General features: G+C 44.3%; 1 protein-coding gene and 1 long non-coding RNA gene across 10 annotated transcripts; one reads left to right on the top strand and one right to left on the bottom strand.

The window, feature by feature from the left end:
- Positions 1-1,802: 1,802 nt before the first annotated feature.
- On the top strand, positions 1,803-16,515 carry HMGXB4 (HMG-box containing 4). Of its 8 annotated transcripts, none has more exons than XM_074539319.1 (11): positions 1,908-2,049; positions 4,071-4,162; positions 4,758-4,873; positions 6,197-6,272; positions 7,201-8,348; positions 9,527-9,608; positions 10,111-10,175; positions 10,473-10,578; positions 11,177-11,346; positions 12,509-12,631; positions 13,166-14,219. In XM_074539319.1, exons 2-11 carry the CDS (start codon positions 4,132-4,134, stop codon positions 13,379-13,381), a joined length of 2,133 nt encoding a protein of 710 aa, XP_074395420.1. In that variant the 5' UTR covers positions 1,908-2,049; positions 4,071-4,131; the 3' UTR covers positions 13,382-14,219. The 8 variants fall into 8 exon arrangements, with proteins under 8 accessions (XP_074395414.1, XP_074395416.1, XP_074395415.1 ...); XM_074539320.1 differs by lacking the exon at positions 13,166-14,219 and adding an exon at positions 14,226-16,515 and having other exon boundaries at positions 1,916-2,049; positions 4,057-4,162; XM_074539317.1 differs by having other exon boundaries at positions 1,916-2,049; positions 4,057-4,162.
- On the bottom strand, positions 13,803-17,353 carry LOC113459473 (uncharacterized). 2 transcript variants are annotated; one of them, XR_012579995.1, is made up of 3 exons: positions 17,189-17,353; positions 16,780-16,981; positions 13,803-13,956 (listed from the first exon to the last, which is right to left on the bottom strand). It is a non-coding gene; the product is annotated as an uncharacterized LOC113459473 (long non-coding RNA). The 2 variants fall into 2 exon arrangements; XR_003380730.2 differs by lacking the exon at positions 13,803-13,956 and having other exon boundaries at positions 15,108-16,981.
- Positions 17,354-17,479: the final 126 nt, after the last annotated feature.

The raw sequence follows: 17,479 nt of genomic DNA on the forward strand, positions 1-17,479 counted from the left end.
CTGGTCATAAATGTGCGGAGGCACTTGTCCACCGTTATAGGAATATGAATCCCAATATTACCAGGTAGATTGTGCCTGGGCCAGTCTGACCCTTGCTGCCAGACCAAAGGCGGCATCTGTGGTGTATCACCCCAGAGACACCTTTAGCTTGCTGGTGGTTTCAGCTGGGCACTAAACAAGTCCAGGCTTGTTAGGAACTCCGTTTACCTCAGGAGGAAAGCTTCAGGTGATGGTGAAGAGAAAAAAGGAGAGGATTCTGCTGGAGGGTTATATCCAGAGGTTTATTCCATGGTTACAGAGGTCTGAATCTTAGGAACAGCTCCCGGGGCAGGGGGCGGGGACAGGTGAGCCACCAACCAGGTGGGAGGGGCAGGGTCTCAGGGGAGAATGACAGCTAGACAGGCCAATGACCCCCAAGCCTAAGGGGCATCCTTTGAACTTGACCAACCACACAATGCCTTGTTGGAATGTTAAGCCTGATTGACAGGACTCACTCAGCAAGGGGGCGAGGGGGGGAGGGGAAGAGGGTATTGGTACACGTGGGGAAGGGACCTGAAAGTTTAAAACACACCGCAACAGACCGTGGTGATTCCTTCTTCAGTTATGGTCTGGAGGGCAAGGAGTGATTTTGGTTTTGCCAGTAGCACACGTGTACATGCCTGAGAACATCAGCACAGGCTTTGTGCTCAGCCTGGGGGCTGGCCCTGTTGTGTTACAGCTGCTGCACTTGCAGACACTGAGCTGTGTGTGCAGGCTGTACCCCTGACTTTGGATCAAACTACACTTTCACACAGCATAACATGCATAGGCCTCTCTTCTCTTCAAATTCCTCCAGGCCCTACTGGACTGCAAATAAATACTGTCATCGTTCTGTACTGGTTAGGACACAGAAGCATGAGCAGGAGCAGAAGGTGGGTCTGTGGGGACGGGGAATGGCCTGTGTGCGATGGCTCAGGGCTGACCCAGAGCTGGGAGCAGCATTCTGCAGACAGACAGACAGCATGTGGCCATGAGCAGCCTCTGCCAGACGGCACCTCTTGCATCAGTGGAGATGATGAGATTTAGGGTGACGGTGAAATGAGGTTTGTTAAACCTCCCATCAGGTCAGAGTGAAGAAGGGTTAACCGAGTGGGGAAAAGGATTCTTTCCTGACCTGGCTGTTTCCTGAGCTTTTTTTAACCTCTGTCTTGACGCCTTTGCAATAATGAATGAGCCCTTTAGAAGATGCTGGGAGCAATTTGCCTTTCTCTTGGCTGCCACCTTTGGGCAATGGATAAGAACGGGTGCGAGGGTTGGGCGATGCCTTCGCGGGCAGCAGTCCCGAGTGGGCTGTGCAGTCGCGCTTATCGCTGCCCCAGCTGTGCACTGCACCCACGCAGCTCCTCGGGGAATCAGTCTGAAGGGAGATGTGCTCATTCATGTGTGTGTGTGACTAACCTCACGAAAGTGCAGGCTTTTTAATGTTTAATAACAGGATTTCACCCTTTCCCACTGACCCACCGCGGCAGCGAAAAACGGCCAACAGCCAGCCCGGGCTGCGAGCCCGGCCACCTCTGCCTCCCATGGGGAGGGACACGCGAGGGGAAGCTGTGCCGGGACCGCGAAGCGCCCGCACACACCAAGAGGAGGCTGTGCCAAGCTACGGCGAACGTGGGCACTCCTGCACAGGTGGTGGTGGGGTCGGAGCCGGGCACAGATATCCCCTGTGTGTCCCCCGGGTGTCGCTCAGCGCCGCGGGGCCGCGCCGCTCATCGATGAGCTCGGCAAGCCGGCGCCCCGCCCCGCGGGTGCCGCGTTGGAGACGCTCGGCGCTCGGCTGGCCGGCGCTGGCGCGGGTCCCTTGTCTCCCTGTCCAAGATGGCGGCCGCGGGCGGCGGCGCGGCGGGAAGCGGCGGGGCCGAGTGAGGTGGCCGCGGTTCGTCCCCACCCTGCGGCCGCGGCTTGGCGCCGGCGGGCGTTGTCGCCGCTGGGCGGCCCCGCAGTCGGGGCACGCCCGGGCCTGCTGCAGGGGCGGAGCCGCGGGCTGGCGTGAGGCTGGAGCCCGCTCGGGTGAGGGGACGCGCGGGCGGGAGCGGGGCGGACGAGCCCGCTTTGAACGGAGGCGGCGGTGGCGGGGCCCGGGCTCCGGGGGGTGTCGGGGCGCATGCGCAGGACGGGCCGGGCGTCGGTCCGTGCCCGCGGAGGGGCCGGTGCCGGGGTTGGCGCCTCGGTTGCGCGCGGAGCTGCCGGCGGTGCCGCCTGCCCTGACGGCCCCGGCCCGGAGCGCCGGCGGCACGGGGGTGAGGGAGCCGCCTCCACAGACGGCCAGCACCGGGACCGAGGAGCCCCGGGGCTGCCGAAGAGCCAGGCTGGGCCTTGAACCCGCGGGCATGTGCGCTGAGGAGCGGGAGACGTGCAGGGAGAGCTTCCCCGCTGAGCCTGTGCCATCGGTGCTGAAAGCCGGGAATTTGAAGCAGGGGAACCTAACTGATGTTTACAAGATGAGAGTGGTTAAGGGTCTGTTTTGTATTTGCCGGATCTGGGCTGTGAGCACCTTTGGGCAGTATCTACCGAGCTTTGTTCTTGCCAAGCAGATAAGATTTAAAAAGAGACTAAAAGGTATGCATATAGGCACAAAGAAATCTTAGGCTCTCCATGACATCCATTCATGAATGAATGTCTTCAGCTTTGTTTTGCAGAGCAGTGTCTGTATTAGACCCTTTCTCTCTTGAGCATAATACTCTGGTGTTGTGTGTCCTCTCAGTGAAGTCTGTCTGGCAAACAAACAGCACAAAATGTTGAAAACGTCTGGTTTAACATCACTAGCCCACAAGTGGCAAGATGCTCTTTTTTATTGCTGAGTGCAGTGTTCTCTGCATGTACATAGGCAGTGCTCTTGTTTTTAGGTGGAATCCTTGTGTTTGCTACCAGCAATATATAATGGTAAGAACACTGTCTTGACATTCAGCAGTGGGTGTTTTCCCAAAACCTGAAGAAATAGCATGTATTCCTATGAATTTAAACAGAAGCATCTCATGTGTACCCACAAGCCTGATTTAGTTGAGACTTTGTTGCATCAGTTAAGTAACCACTGTAGGATGAATGAGTTGTACATTGTCAGCCTCATCCAGTTGTTTATAAAATCGAGTTGCGTGGGGAATGTAGGAGCACCAGTTCCCTGCTCCCAGAGTATTCCCATGTAGCTTCAGTGTGACGAGATTACCATGGCAGCTGGGGTGAGCAGGCTGCCTGGTGTTTGTGCCTGGGTGTTGACACATGTGCATGGACACACAAACACACAAAGGCAGCTGGCAGCCATTGGATTAATCCCGTAGGAGCAGAACGTTGATCTTGCTGAGCTGGTCACTGGCTGAGGAACAAAAGCTGTTTGCTCTGAGAGAACCAGAGTGTGTCCGTTCCACAGTAGCACTGTCCTGCTGCATGCCCCTAGCTGGCACAGTGGCTCACTTAGAGGAGGCCTGAAACCTGGGAGGTAGAGGCTGGGTTGCTGCAGGCCTAGGTAAAAGGAGTGCTCATCCCCTCTCCCAGGCTGGCATTCAGAATGGCTGCAGTGGTAGCATTGGGAAGCACATCAGGAGGATACACACCTCTAATACAAAATGTGTGATCCTCTAGAAAAAAACAAAACAAAACAAAAAAACACCAACCAGAAAAAAACCCCCAATAATAATTCTTTTGTAATTTAATTCCTTGTGCCTTGTCACTTCTTATCCTTCACTTCATCTGAGACTCAAGGGTTTGAAATCTCTTTAAACATCCCATTCTTCGCTACAGTGGCTCCTGACAAAAAATGGCTTTGACACAGGGTGTAGTTTTGTGTGTCATGAAAACCAAACTCGGTTGTCTTCTCACCCTCTTTTTATTTTTGTAAATAAATTAGTTCAGTGATTCACATATTTTATAAGAAAGGGTGGGATTTTCTATATTTAGAATAACACAATATCCATTTTGATTAGAACACCCAAATGTATCAAGCCTGAAGAGTGACCACTCATTTCCCCATTTACAAAGTGCTTCTTCTTTGTGGGAGGGTTATTTTCATTCTCTGTTTCTCAGACCTTTTCCTATAGATGGGAACGGGGGAAGGAGCCCAGACGTGGCAGCTCATTCACAGGCTCCTGCAGGACCACCATGGCTTATGATGGCGCCAAGAAGAAAGAAGGTATGACTGCTTCATAATCTCAGAGGGGTTTGCAAAAAGAATCAACAAATAATTTTTTTAAAGGGTGCCCTTTACAGCCCTTGCCAGGCCATGCAGTCAGAGTGGGAAAGATGTTAGGGTGCTGTGGAGCCCTTAAATTTAACCTGGCCAAGTTACCGGAGGATCCCAAGCCCTTGACTTTCAGGTGTAAAGTACTGGGATTAGAACTTGGGAGAAATGGGTGGTGTTTCCTACTGCAGACACCCTGATTGGGAACTCTGCCACTGCAGCCTTTCTTCTCCCTGACAAGTCAATGGGACAGGGGATAATGATACATTTAGTCATGGTAACATTTCTAGATCCACTTGTCTTTAGGAAGGAGCATACAGGCGTTAGAGATTGAATCTGGAATGATTGTGTTAGAGCACCAAGCCCCATCCCTCTGGTCAGACAGTACAGACTGTTTGTTACCTTTCAGGCCTCTGTGCTTGTTGGGTTTCGTGCATCACTCTGTGCCAGTATCCTTTGTTAGCTTATTTTATGACTGGTCCCCTTGTCTGTCTTTCCTTAATGTGGTATTTCATTTCTTTCTTTTCTCCCATTTCCCATAAATCAGAGTCCCTAGAGAGTCACCGAAGTGCTGACGACGGGCTGGCACCTGGCAGGATACAGCGAGAGAAAAAGCGCTCGTACAAGGATCTTCTGCAAGAGGAGGACGAGACAGCAACTCAGGTAGAAACCCTCAGAGAAAAGGTTCAGGGTGTATGGATATGCATAAAGGTAGTGATGGGATGGGTTTCTTTTCCTTTTTTAAATATGTTTTTTATTTAGAAATGCATGTAGAAGACAACAAGAGCAGCTAATCTTGTCTTGTATTGTTCAGTAACTTTCCTGGAGAAAAGGAGGGAATCAATCCCCGATTCCAATTTTTTTGGCCTCAGAAAATGAGATAGTAGCAGTGTTGTCCCTGTGTTGATGGGACATACCTTGCAAGTAAGAAAATGCTCTTAATAACTTACACACATTTTTTAAAATGTGGTTGTGGAAATAGTCAGCAAAGGATGGACAGAATATTAACTGATGCACTGTTGTCTTCCTGATTCTGCAGACAGCCTGAAACGATAGTTCTTGAGAAGAATGAACTTGCCCTATTTACCTCTTTGGGCCTTAACTCTTGAAATTACATAGTGGCAACTTAAGGTTCTTCAAAAACTTCTTTCCTCTTTGAGCTACAATTTCTGCTGTTAGCTCAGAGGTGGCTATCTAGTGATTTGGGGTTTTTTTTCCATCTCAAAAGCAAATTTTGTTTAAAATTAAAATCTTCTACCCTGCGGTTGGAATTCTTTAGAGGAGTTTCAATTTCTATTTCATAAATTGATCAAACCACAGATAATAATTAGGTGACGTGGCATATTAAGGACATATTTTTGTCCCATCATTCTAGTTGTCACCTCTTTGTACCTCCTGTTACTTCTTTTTCAGCATGGTAAGCATAAACTGCTCTCCTTTGTTTTCAAGGCTTGACAGTCTATATATCTGAAGTTATTTCTTAGCTTTATTAAAGGGTAGATGTCAGTCTTTTATCAATTTATCAGCTGATCTTCAAGTGATGGCTTGCATTGCCCGTATCTCAACACTTTGCAAATGTGCTTTTTCTTTTATCTTGCTCCTCTCTCTTGGGGGTCTCCCTGCAGAGATCTGTCTTTCAGTTTCCTTGGAGCCCTATTGTGCTGCCGTGCCTACAGAAGGCTCTGTGTCAATTAGGTGACCATTGTGCTGAAACCAATCCTGACTAATGATATTTTTGTATTCTCCCACCTATCTGTAACATGTGTTTCATCTTACTTTAAACCTACACTGTGTGCTCTGGGGGACAGAGTAGGTTTTCTTTTAGCACCTAGAAAGATGATCCTGGTTCATACCTACAGATCCTTGATGTGGTAGCAGTACAAATAACCCTTGATAGTTCCTATAAATTTTTATCTGTTAATAGTCCATGTGACTCTCATATTATTTCCCTCCTTTTTGACAGCAATTTATTTCTTCTTATTCCAGGACAGTGAGTTTTTTCCAGGGACAGAAGCTCACAAAAAGAAGAGAAAGCATTCCTCCGATGAGTTCTGCTACAGAGGTAAGGAAGTAATCAAGCAGGAGAAGGGGCTAACAGATCATGACTTTAAGGAAAGGAATGTCTTAAACCAGTGTCATCAAGCTTTGTGGTTAGCATTTTAAAGATGGAGAATACATCAACCTGCTTTGGAACAGCTAATCAGAAACCTGACACTGATCAGCACCAGACAGCAGAAGATTAGGGAATTATATTTTCAGAGTCTGGTTTAACAAGTTGCCATGGTGGGGGGTAGAGATCTTCCATCCCCTTTTCATTGACAAGTTGTAGTTTGCTAACTCATGCCTTCACATTTGACATTTGTTTTTCTTGTTTACTGATTGCATTGAAAACTAATTATACTTAAGAGGATAATGTAACTTCCTCTGGATTTAAAAAAATAGAATGTCTGAGGTTGGAAAGAAATGCGTCTCAGTTCAGGTATTCTCACAATTAATAAGTTGGCTGGAAAATGACAATTCAGCTTGTAGAAGCTTAACACATTTAAGATTTATTATTGGTCCAGGAGAAGGAGAAAGCCAAGCTGAAATTTCATCTTTCATTCAAATCTGTCTCCAGAATAAAAAAGCTCATATTTTCAACTCATTGGTTTTACCTTGGCTAAAAATGTCACAAAAACCTTGCACTTGAGGTGTAATTTCAATTAGATGTATTTTCATCAAAATATTTTATTTCATAAGTTCACAAATGGAGTTTCACAAAACTTCAAGAACTTCCCTGCAGTCTCTCCCTTCCTTAAATTATTTGACCAGCTCAGGTGTCACAGCCTCTGAATTGTATCAGTAAGGCTGTGCTGAGATGGCTGTGGTTCTTTTTAAGCCAGGATGTAAATCTGTCACCTGTAATTAGGAGGCCCACAGGATTCTCACTTCCCTTCTTTGCCATCTTTAAGAGAATCATCTCAATGTACATTTCTTTTGATCTTTTTTAGGTGTCTCGCCTTTGGATCTACCATCAAAAAAGAAGAAAAAAGCAGCTTCCAGTCCATCCTCAACTGATACAACCATGGATTTACTTAAGACTATCAACTCACCTTTGGCCACAAGCTCAAAGTCTTCAAAGAGGACCTCTGAAAAATCATCTCATTCTTCCTCTGGCCATTCTGAAAGCAGAAAGGAGCATCCCAAGAAGAAGCTGAGTGGGAGCAGTGGGGAGCACTCAGTGGATGACAGCAGTTCCCACAAATCTAAAAAAATGAAACCTCTTTATGTGAACACGGAGACACTTACTCTTCGTGAACCTGACGGCTTGAAGATGAAGCTCATCCTTTCACCAAAAGAAAAAAGTAGTGCAGCAGATGATGATTCTTTATCCTACTCTTCAGCACCAGCAGCTGCAAAGAAATCTTCAAAGAAATCAGCTCGAGATGAGCAAGGCTCATTCCTGCTGGGGCACGATCTGCAGAGCTTCCTGAAGTCATCCCGGAAAAAGCACAAACCACCTCCAGACTCACATCCACCTTCTGAGAGTTTTGGTGCTGACACCTCCCTTCATTCAGAGAGCCATGGAAGCGAGTACGAGGTTTCAGGCATGGAGGCACCACCAGAATCTGGTTCTTCCTCTGGTGGAGAGCTGGAGGCTGGAGAGCTGGTGATAGATGACTCCTACCGGGAAATCAAGAAGAAGAAGAAGTCCAAAAAAAGTAAGAAAAAGAAGGACAAGGAGAAACACAGAGAGAAGAAGCATTCCAAGTCTAAAAAGAGTTCTGGGCACTCTCCTGTGGCAGTAGCAGAAGTAAGAGTGTCACCACCACCTGCCAGTACCCCCTATGGTGTCCCTCCACCTCCTCCTGCTGTTTTTCACTCAGATGGTCAAGGCGAGAAGAGGAGGAAAAAGGAAGACAGGGAGAAGGACAAGTCTGAGAAATGGGAAAAGGAAAGAGAAAAGGAAAGAGAGAAGGAGAAGGAAAGAGAAAAAGAAAAGGAAAGAGAGAAGGAGAAGGAAAGAGAGAAAGAAAAGGAAAGAGAGAAGGAGAAAGAAAGAGAAAAAGAAAAGGAAAGAGAAAAAGAAAAGGAACGAGAAAAGGAAAAAGAAAGAGAAAAAGAAAAGGAGAGAGAAAAGGAAAGAGAAAGAGACAAAGTAAGGAAAATTTGAATTTCTTTTCAGAAAATAGAAATTGGATGGTGGGTAATGTTGAATTAGGCACTCCATTACAAAGGCATGTTAAATTGAAACAAAGGAAAACTGATACCAATTATCAATGGTTTAACTGAAGCATATTTGGAAAAACGTGTCAGCCACTGTGATTTCTGTTTGTGGCAGAAGGAATATATGTTCTTCTGGCTCTTCTGGCTTTGTGGTACAATCTTTAGCCAGTAGAGGTTCTCTGGGAAACAGAGAACTTTGCTTGGTGTGGGTCATGTACCAAGCACATCTGCATCTTTTTCTAATGTCACTGGCTCTAGCTATTCCCAGGCACACTTTTGGACTAGTGATCAAAGTTCCTGTAAAAAGGAATCTAGCTGTTACTTGAAAATTGAAGATATTTACCCATTTACTCCTGTATTCAAATGAAATTCTAATTCTAATAGACTACCATGTTCCCAGTTTTGTCCTGTCCTATACATTCAGTTTTCCATGGTTACTGCATAAAGATATGAGTTGCAGAAGTGGTAGCTAGTATGTGAACAAGTTTACAAATGAGATAACTGTAGCTGTGTAAAAAAAGGGGGAAAAAGAGCTTATGCATGTTCAGCTAGAGAAATAATGCTTTGTATGAGGAAATGGACAGACAGAGCCCAAATCTCTTCAGCCATTATCCTCTTCTGTTTTGGAATTTTTTCCTGATCATAGCTCAGCAATTGCAATACCTTTGCTGTCAATGTACTGCACAGTCTCTTTTCCTGCCAAATGGAAGTACTTTGTAAGGATGCAAGGAATGGAACAAAACATTATCGTGAGGACTTAATCCTTTTGACAGATCTATAATAGGTACTATGAATAGAATAACAGATACTGGGTTTTATTATAGGTTTTAAAGCTGAAATACATTAACAAAGTTGTATGTTGATACTGAATTTAGAATAGTAGCGTGTTGAGTTTTGCAAGATAAGCCTTGTACTAAGACTGTTTCTGGGTGATTCCTGTGCTTTCATAAAGACTAAATTCAGCCAGGAGATGTAAAGGACTGCTTTTTAAGTTTCCTGACCTAAGTACCATATCTTTCTTTAAGTCTTTAATAAATGCCAAATTCTTAATAAATTGGAGAAGGTCTCATCATAATTAAAAATCTTTGTTTCCTTTCTTCTTCTGACTAGCCAAAGAAGAAAAACATGTCTGCTTATCAAGTGTTCTGTAAGGAATATCGTACAAATATTGTGTCTGAGCATCCTGGAATAGGTAAGGGAATAATCCAGCCTTTTCTTCTCTTGATTTTACACCAGTCAGATTAATTAGGAGAACATATTGTCTCCATTTCAGACCAACTTCTTAATTTTGCATAATGCAAAGAATCTGCCAATGTTACTTAGAATAAGAGATGGCAAAGGAGCTAGGAGTGGATTTTGTGGTTGTATTATGATTTTATTTTAACTAAGTTGTGAATCTAGGTAAAGAACTTGCTAACTTTTTCTTTACTTAAAGAATTACCTTCATTGTTGTCACTTTCCCCTAAATACACTGTGACTTCATCTTCCTGCTATCAGCTTTCTTATTTTTTATTTTTTATTTTAAAGAGTAACAGGAATGCACATTTTCAGGATGGTGTGGAGAGTTGCAGTTGTAGAATGTGTGTGGAGGGGCCGGTAAATTTCCTATGTTCTCTCCAGATTTTATTATCAAATTTGTTTTAAACATTTCTCTTCTTTCTCTCTTTCCCTCTTTCTCTCTTTCTTTCTGCCAGATTTTGGAGAGCTAAGTAAAAAACTGGCAGAAGTGTGGAAGCAGCTACCTGAGAAAGATAAGTTGGTGAGTGTTTGTGTGAGATGTTTTTGTAAAATTATTTCCGTGAACTAGGTGCTTAGATGAAGAATGTGGTGGCAGCATTGCCACAATGCCTTGAAATATGTTACCTATATCCTTAAAGCATGTAAAGGTGGAAAGTATGGAAATCTTGCCCTTGCAAACATAAAAGCATTCATTTTGTTCTCATGGGATTGCTTCACCTCCTAGCTATGTAACATCATTCTGCCTCCAGGTCCTGGCATCAGGTAACAGAATTACCTAATGTTATGAATCTTTCTTTTCTTACCATGGTAACTATAGATTTGGAAACAGAAAGCTCAGTATCTCCAACACAAGCAGAATAAAGCAGAGGCCACCACTGTGAAGAGAAAGGCATCATCTTCAGATGGTGCTCCAAAAATGAAAGGTAATTGTTGCACTTTATTTGTCTCATCTCTTTTCTTGGATGAGACAAATTTTTTAAGACAAATTCTTTACCTTGGGGAAGGTAGTGTTGCCTGTAGAATAAAAAACAAAGGCCCTTACTTGCTTCACCTCCTTACCTGCTTTCTCGCATGATATTTAAATCACGTTTAAAGCATGACATTTAAATCACTAGTCAAATCAACTTTTCTGTGAAAGTGAGAGTGATGCCAGCATTTTTCATAAAGATTTCCTTGTCTGATTCATAGAATGGTATTGGTTTTGGCAGTTTAAGGATCGAAATGTAAAAGAAGAAGAGGCAGAAATGAGGTTCTAGTGGGATTAGTTTGGTGCTAGATAGAAGATGGGTTGTTCTTGGTTTAGCATCTCTGATACCAAATCTCCCCAGCTGCATTCAGCTGAGGTAGATAGGTTCTGTACATGTAAAAAAAATTTTCAAGAGTACAGAGACTATGGGACTGGGGTAACAGAAATATTCAAGCACCTCATGCCTATGAGATTTGAACTTCAGTAACTAAATAGGCTTGTGAGTAAAAGAGTGAAAGCAAGGAATGTGGAATTTTAATTAGTATGTTTTCCAGCTTCTCCAACAGGGGTGGTTTCTCCTCACAAAAAATCCCCCACCAGCACCGTGGTGGTGCCTTCCTCACCAGCCAAAGCCCCTGAGACAGATCCCATTGATGTAGCTGCACATTTACAGTTACTGGGTGAATCTCTGAGCCTCATTGGACACAGACTGCAGGAAACAGAGGTGAGCCTGTAACCAGCAATGTCACAGTGATGTCCTGTAATCTACACAATACATTCAAGGGGATGATTGTTTTATTTTCTTAAGAGTTTAACCAGTGGCTTTCTGTTAGGAAGAGAAACTAGAGGTGGCATGCCCTGTTTCTTTGATGCATCGCTCTTAATTTTTAGTGAAATAAAAGGCCTCAGTAAACAGTAGGCATCAATGAAAGACGGGTGCTTTGCAGCTCTAGTCTTTGAAACCAGTTTGTAGTTCAGCAAACTCTTCAGTCTTTTCTTGCTCTATGTTCACCTTGGATTTGGTACTTCCTTACTATTTAGTCAGTCTGTGGTCAGATTCTGTTACTGTTCTACTTTTTACAGAACTGTCACCCTTTCCCAAGAAGTTTCTTGCATGTCCTCTCGTTTTCTGGCGGTATCCGATTGCCAGTGCTTTGGATAGGGGCTACAATTATTTCAACTTACCTGGTAACATAATGTCACATTTTAATGTTTTCCTGCTGTTAAATAACAGTGACTCTGTGAATGTACATTCACAGAGAACTAGCCCAGCCTCTAAGGAGAAAATATTTTTGTCTCAAAAAATATCACTGAGTTTTATGAGTAGCATGATAATCTATCCCCACTATGCTTGCTTATTTTATCAACGGTGAAATAAATGTTCTTGCATTTTGGTTTTGGTATGACTGATTTGAGATCATGGGAGGAACAACCAGAGCCCAGAAAAGCGCACAGACAAATTCCCTTTCCTGAAAGTATATCAATGACTAAAGCAGTTGTTACAGGCTTAGCATTTCTTTACCTTCAAAAATAAAACAACTATTGTCATTAGGACTCATGTAGTTAACAAAATAGGTGGTACAAAATGGCACAGAAAATATATTACAAAAATTTGTGGAATCACTATTTTATGCAACTGACAACTTTGTGGTGTTTTCTGTTGATTCCTGTCTTTATCTTGCACCAGTTCATTGCCTCCTGAAAACTGAAGTTTTCGAGCCAGCAGTCTCTCTAAAGAACGAGGCACAGTTTTGTTACTGTGTAAATATCGAAAGTGGACTGGAGGAGCTGAAGATACAGTATCTACATGAGAGTGGATACAGTTGAGAAAGAAGTGCAATTTCCACTCCTCATCGCTATCCAATCTTTTTCTTCCTCATTACCAGGGAATGGTGGCTGTTTCTGGAAGTTTGTCAGTACTCCTAGACTCAATCATCTGTGCTTTGGGCCCGTTGGCATGTCTGACCACACAACTGCCTGAGTTGAATGGCTGCCCAAAACACGTTTTGGTGAGTTCTTTGTGGTTATTTTCTTTCTAGCACTGTTAATTTCAGTAGATTACAAATAGAGCTTTTTTGATTAATCAGTGTAATATAACTATAATTCCAATGCAGTAAGAAAATTTGTCTTGGTCATGGGCTTTTATAGAGGAATATCTATTGAAATTCTTACAGATATTACCGATGTACAACATTGTGCAACCCTTTTTTCTCCCACTGGCAACTGACCTAATATTTGTAGCATGGTTTGCAGTGTGGGTCGGTCCTGTTTTAGTCATGATGGAGTCAATCAATCTAAAACAAATAAAAGTAAACCAGTATTTTTGAAAGTTCTAATATTCCATAAAAATAAAATCACCTTCAAGCTGCTCTTTATCACACAAGCTGTTTTTCCTTCAGTGGTATAAAAACCAATTTGTGATCTCAGGATTCCTAATGTGATGGTGTAGGACCTTTTACAAGTGCCTGAAACCTTCTCTGAGAAAGGAAAAATAGTCTCTCTCTTAGAGAGCTGCATAACTACAGTTTCTTTTCTGCTTTAAGCTACTCTTAATATTGAGCCCTGATTTAGCAACAGCTCGTGGCATCTGTGTAGCCTGGTGTGGACATAGATTAAGATGGCAGCAGCCACCAAGAGTCATACTTCCTACAGGAGACGTGAATAAAGCAGCAAAGGAGAGGAGCAAAAATAAAAAACGACAGTCTGCAAAACTGAAGAGATTAAAAACAAATCTGGCAGAAGGGGCAACGAAAATGTGATATGAATTGACATGTCATAACAGGGCAGCCCAAACATTTATTCATTACAAGAATGGACTGTCAACAACAGGAACAAAGTTGAAAATTTAGTGTGTGAACACCCACAAACTGGCTCTATGCACAAAAGCTGAGTCAGTGGGGTGTTCCCATCATAAGCCATGGAAAACCTGATGCTTTTTTTCCTTCCTGCTTGCCAAGTTTATTCAGAGCAGTGACGCCACATGAGCAGTGGTGCGTTTATTAGAAACTCGATCAACTTATTGTTACAAGGAGCAATGGAGCTTTAGGTGAATTATGGCAGCTATGCTTCACTTCTGGAAAGCCCTGTTCAGGAGCTGATAATAAATCTGATTTTCACAGTCAGGTACATAATGACAGTGGTGTTCTGAGACACGGATAAACCCCAGCAGTTGTGTTGCAATTTATATTTGAGACAGTAGATGGCATTGCTAAATTCTAGAATCACAACTGGTGCAGATCCAGCTTCTCTTCAAGCTTCTCCAGCTTAAAGGTGCTGCTCCTAAGGCCTCCTTCAGCTGTCCAGCCACAGGCTTGAGCTTACTGAAACACTGCATCTGAAAAACATACAGCTGGGTCTTTTTCTCTGATGGGCATGAGAAGGATTCTTACTCTCAGAATTCTGTTATGGTTTCCAAGAAAAACTGAAGGACTCTTCTTTTTGCCATCTGACACCCTGTTAGACGTGATCAATGGGCAGCTTTGGTTGTCTCATCCTATGATAACTTGTACCCCAAGTAATTGTGCTTAGTACCCTCACCTGTGCCATTTTTCAGAGATGTTGAGTTATTACCTGACACTAAAACCACCGAATTTCTTTTCCCAGTCAAACACACTAGACAACATTGCCTACATCATGCCTGGACTTTGATGGGAAAGGATCCTGGGATGTACTCAGCCTCTGTGTAACTGACTTGTGTATGTGCACTATGCCAACGTTCCTGAGGGGCTCCATGGGGAGGCTTTTAAAGTTTTTTATGTGTATAGTATATACATAGGATTGTAACTATTTGACTTCTATTTTATGAAACGTTGTGAACTTAAGCTGAAAAAACTGTTTTGTGTTGGTGGGTGAAATGTCCTCCAGTCTGAAAGTATTTTGTATGAAGAATTCAGAAAGCTTTTGAGATATTTGGCTTAAATTCAGATTCAGTGGGGGAAGCAAACAGAGAATGAACTTTTCAATATAAACAAGAAAGCTGTCACCATGAGAGGAGTCTTTGAAACAGGCGGCCCGGAGAGGTTCCTGACTCTCCTTCCTTGGTGATATTCAAAAACTGAATGAGCAGCCTGCTCTAGTTGGACGTGCTTTAAGCAGGGAGATGGACCAGATGATCTCCTCGTCCCTGCCTAAACTAAAGTGTTCTGATATTCTATGAGCAGGTAGAGATGATACATTTTGGACCAGGGAATAGAACTGAATTCTTCACCAGCCCTATTTGTAACTGTTTCTGTTTAAAACACACTTGAGGGAAAAGCTGGATAGCTTTTTGCCTCTTGGTCACTTTCTGCAACCCCCATGCCTCAGTCATTACTAACTGAAACTTGTCAGTGTTGGCTGGCTGGTCTGCTAGCTGGTATTTGAAGTGAAGTAGATGACAACAAGTTTATTTTTTCCTTGTGGACTCAAATCATTATTAGCACAATGTATCAACCCATTGCATTGGCTTGAGAGAATGAACCTCCTGCTGATTTTTCCACGGCATGGTCAGCCTGCTTTGATGGAAAGGAGTAGAGAAGCAGATGGGAAAAACTTGGATTGCTTCTGCCCATCTTGCACCTGTTTGTGAAATGGCTCATCCACCATCTCTCTCACCAGCACTATTGCAGGAGCTGTGGTGCTGCTGCAAGGCAGCGACCAGTGGCCAGTTTGAGGCAGTTATGGCCAAGTAAGGCACATGTGGGTTGATTGGACTGGTTCCCCTTCCTTCCAGCCACATACTTGGAGTTTGGTTTTCTGCTCCTCTGGAAGAGGAGCAGCAGGAGAACACTTGATTCCTGTTTAGGCTTTTGTCTGTGTGTATGTATGTGTATGAGGTGTTCATATCACATGTATTTAACTTTTACCAATATCTGTAACAGATTTTAATTTATCCTGTATATTTCTCTGTGTGTGTGTATATATTTATATATATATACATAATTTAAAAGCAAAAATCCCTCCCTCAGCCAACAGTGTGTGAAAAATGTGAATCAAGTTTGTCGCAGCTCACTTCCTGCAGGAATCAACTCTCTACATAGTAGTAAGCATGGGCATTGTGTAAAGAAACACCAGGAAGATTCTAAGAGTTTGTAGAAACAGGCTATCTTGTGAAGGTGGGCAGAACAACTGAAATATCATTTGACTCAGGCCTTATCAACTCTATAACAGGAAAGTTTTAAAATTAGAGACGAGGCATTTTTTACTTCCAAGTAAGTCTAGCTTGTTTTTTAGGACAGTTGAAAGTGAGCTGTCCTTCACTGTGGCTGAGTCCCAAATCAGAAGTAAATGAAATCCTGGGGTGTGGAGGATTTTTCTCCCCATGCCTCTTTGCCACATATTCCCCAGATGTGCCTGTACAAGGTAGTCTGTCTCTTACAGAACTTTCCTCAGTGCAGTCAGGGGTTTTCTCAGCAGAGGAGGCACAGAAGGTTCTCAGTCCACCAGGCCAGAACATATGTTTTAACAGCTTAGGACAAATCCCAGTGAGCCTGGAAATAGGAGGGGCCAGGAGGGAGGCAGTCCAATCCTGCTTCAGATCCTGGCCCATACTAAAGCATCTGCTGTTGCGAGCAGCACTGAATAACTGGTTCTTTCCAGCCCTTCACAGTTGAGAGCAGTGTGGTGAAGGGGTAGGTCTGCTTTTGAAGAAACAGAAGGGGATCAACCTTAGCTTTGTCCTCTGTACAACTGAAAACTCTTGAAGAGTGAAAAACACACACCCTGGTGTATTGTATTTTTATTAAAATTTGTACACTTTGTATAATCTGTATCTTGTGGTATTTGGTACTATAGGGAAACTTTGTCAAGACTTAGCAGTTTTTATATTTTTGTTATTTCTTTGCTGTTTGGTCCAGATTACATTACAATTATACACAGACTTTTGTACTGTACTTACAATATAATTTTTTTTAAACTTCTGGAGTATTGTCATTTATTTCTGGCATGTGCTGTTTTCTACAGCTGTTGTTACTACTTGTATTTACTGTTTCTCAGCAAAACATATCCAATCCTAACCCTCCTAAACTCACTCACTTGGCAGGCAAGCTGTACTGTTTCCAGCAACACCAGTCACCCAAATTATCACTCAGGTTCCTGACTGCTTGGGACACCCAGAAGGGAGATGTAGCATGGAGCAGTGTGGGTAACACCAGGGCATTTGTCTTCCCTGCTGCCTCACCTCAGTTCAGCTTCCTGGCGTTCAGGTGACACGGGACTCAGGTGTGTGATGCAGGAAGTCAGGCGTGGCAGCGTTAGAGCAGGATTTGTGCTGGTTATTAACACATCCCCATTTTCCAGGTATGGGTGTTGGTTGATTGCAGCCTTAGCTTGGGCAGGGCAGTTGCTTAGGCCAGGAGCACATCCCAGAACGTGCCAACCACCTGGGTAGAGTCACAGGATGGTTTGGGTTGGAAGGGACCTTAGATCATTTCCAACACCCCTGTCACAGAGACACCTTCCACAAAATATTTGCTCAAAGCCCCATCCAACCCGGCCGGGAAGACTTCCAAGGATGGACATCCACAACTCGGCAACCTGTCCCAGTGCCTCACCGCCCTCACAGTAAAGAATTTCTTCCTAACTCCTACCGGGAGTATCGGGAGTCCTTCCTACTCGCACCGGGCTATGGAACACTAAAAGCCCATCGCCACAGGCTCTCCGGGCTTTAGGCATCGCTCAGGCTCGCGGGTGTCCTGCCCGAGCTCGGCGTGCTTGCAGAAAGCGGCGGCGGCTCTCGGCGGGAGCCCCTCGGTTCCTGCGCCCGGGGCTAACGGCCAGCGGGACCAGGGAGCGGTCGGCTTGCACACGGCCCTACCCCGGCACCGCGGCCGCCCCGCGCCTCCCTCAGCCCCTGGCACGGAGGGGCCGCTCCGGGCGGC

Source organism: Zonotrichia albicollis, chromosome 4 (genome assembly GCF_047830755.1).
Source record: "Zonotrichia albicollis isolate bZonAlb1 chromosome 4, bZonAlb1.hap1, whole genome shotgun sequence".
Classification (NCBI taxonomy): Eukaryota; Metazoa; Chordata; class Aves; order Passeriformes; family Passerellidae; genus Zonotrichia; species Zonotrichia albicollis.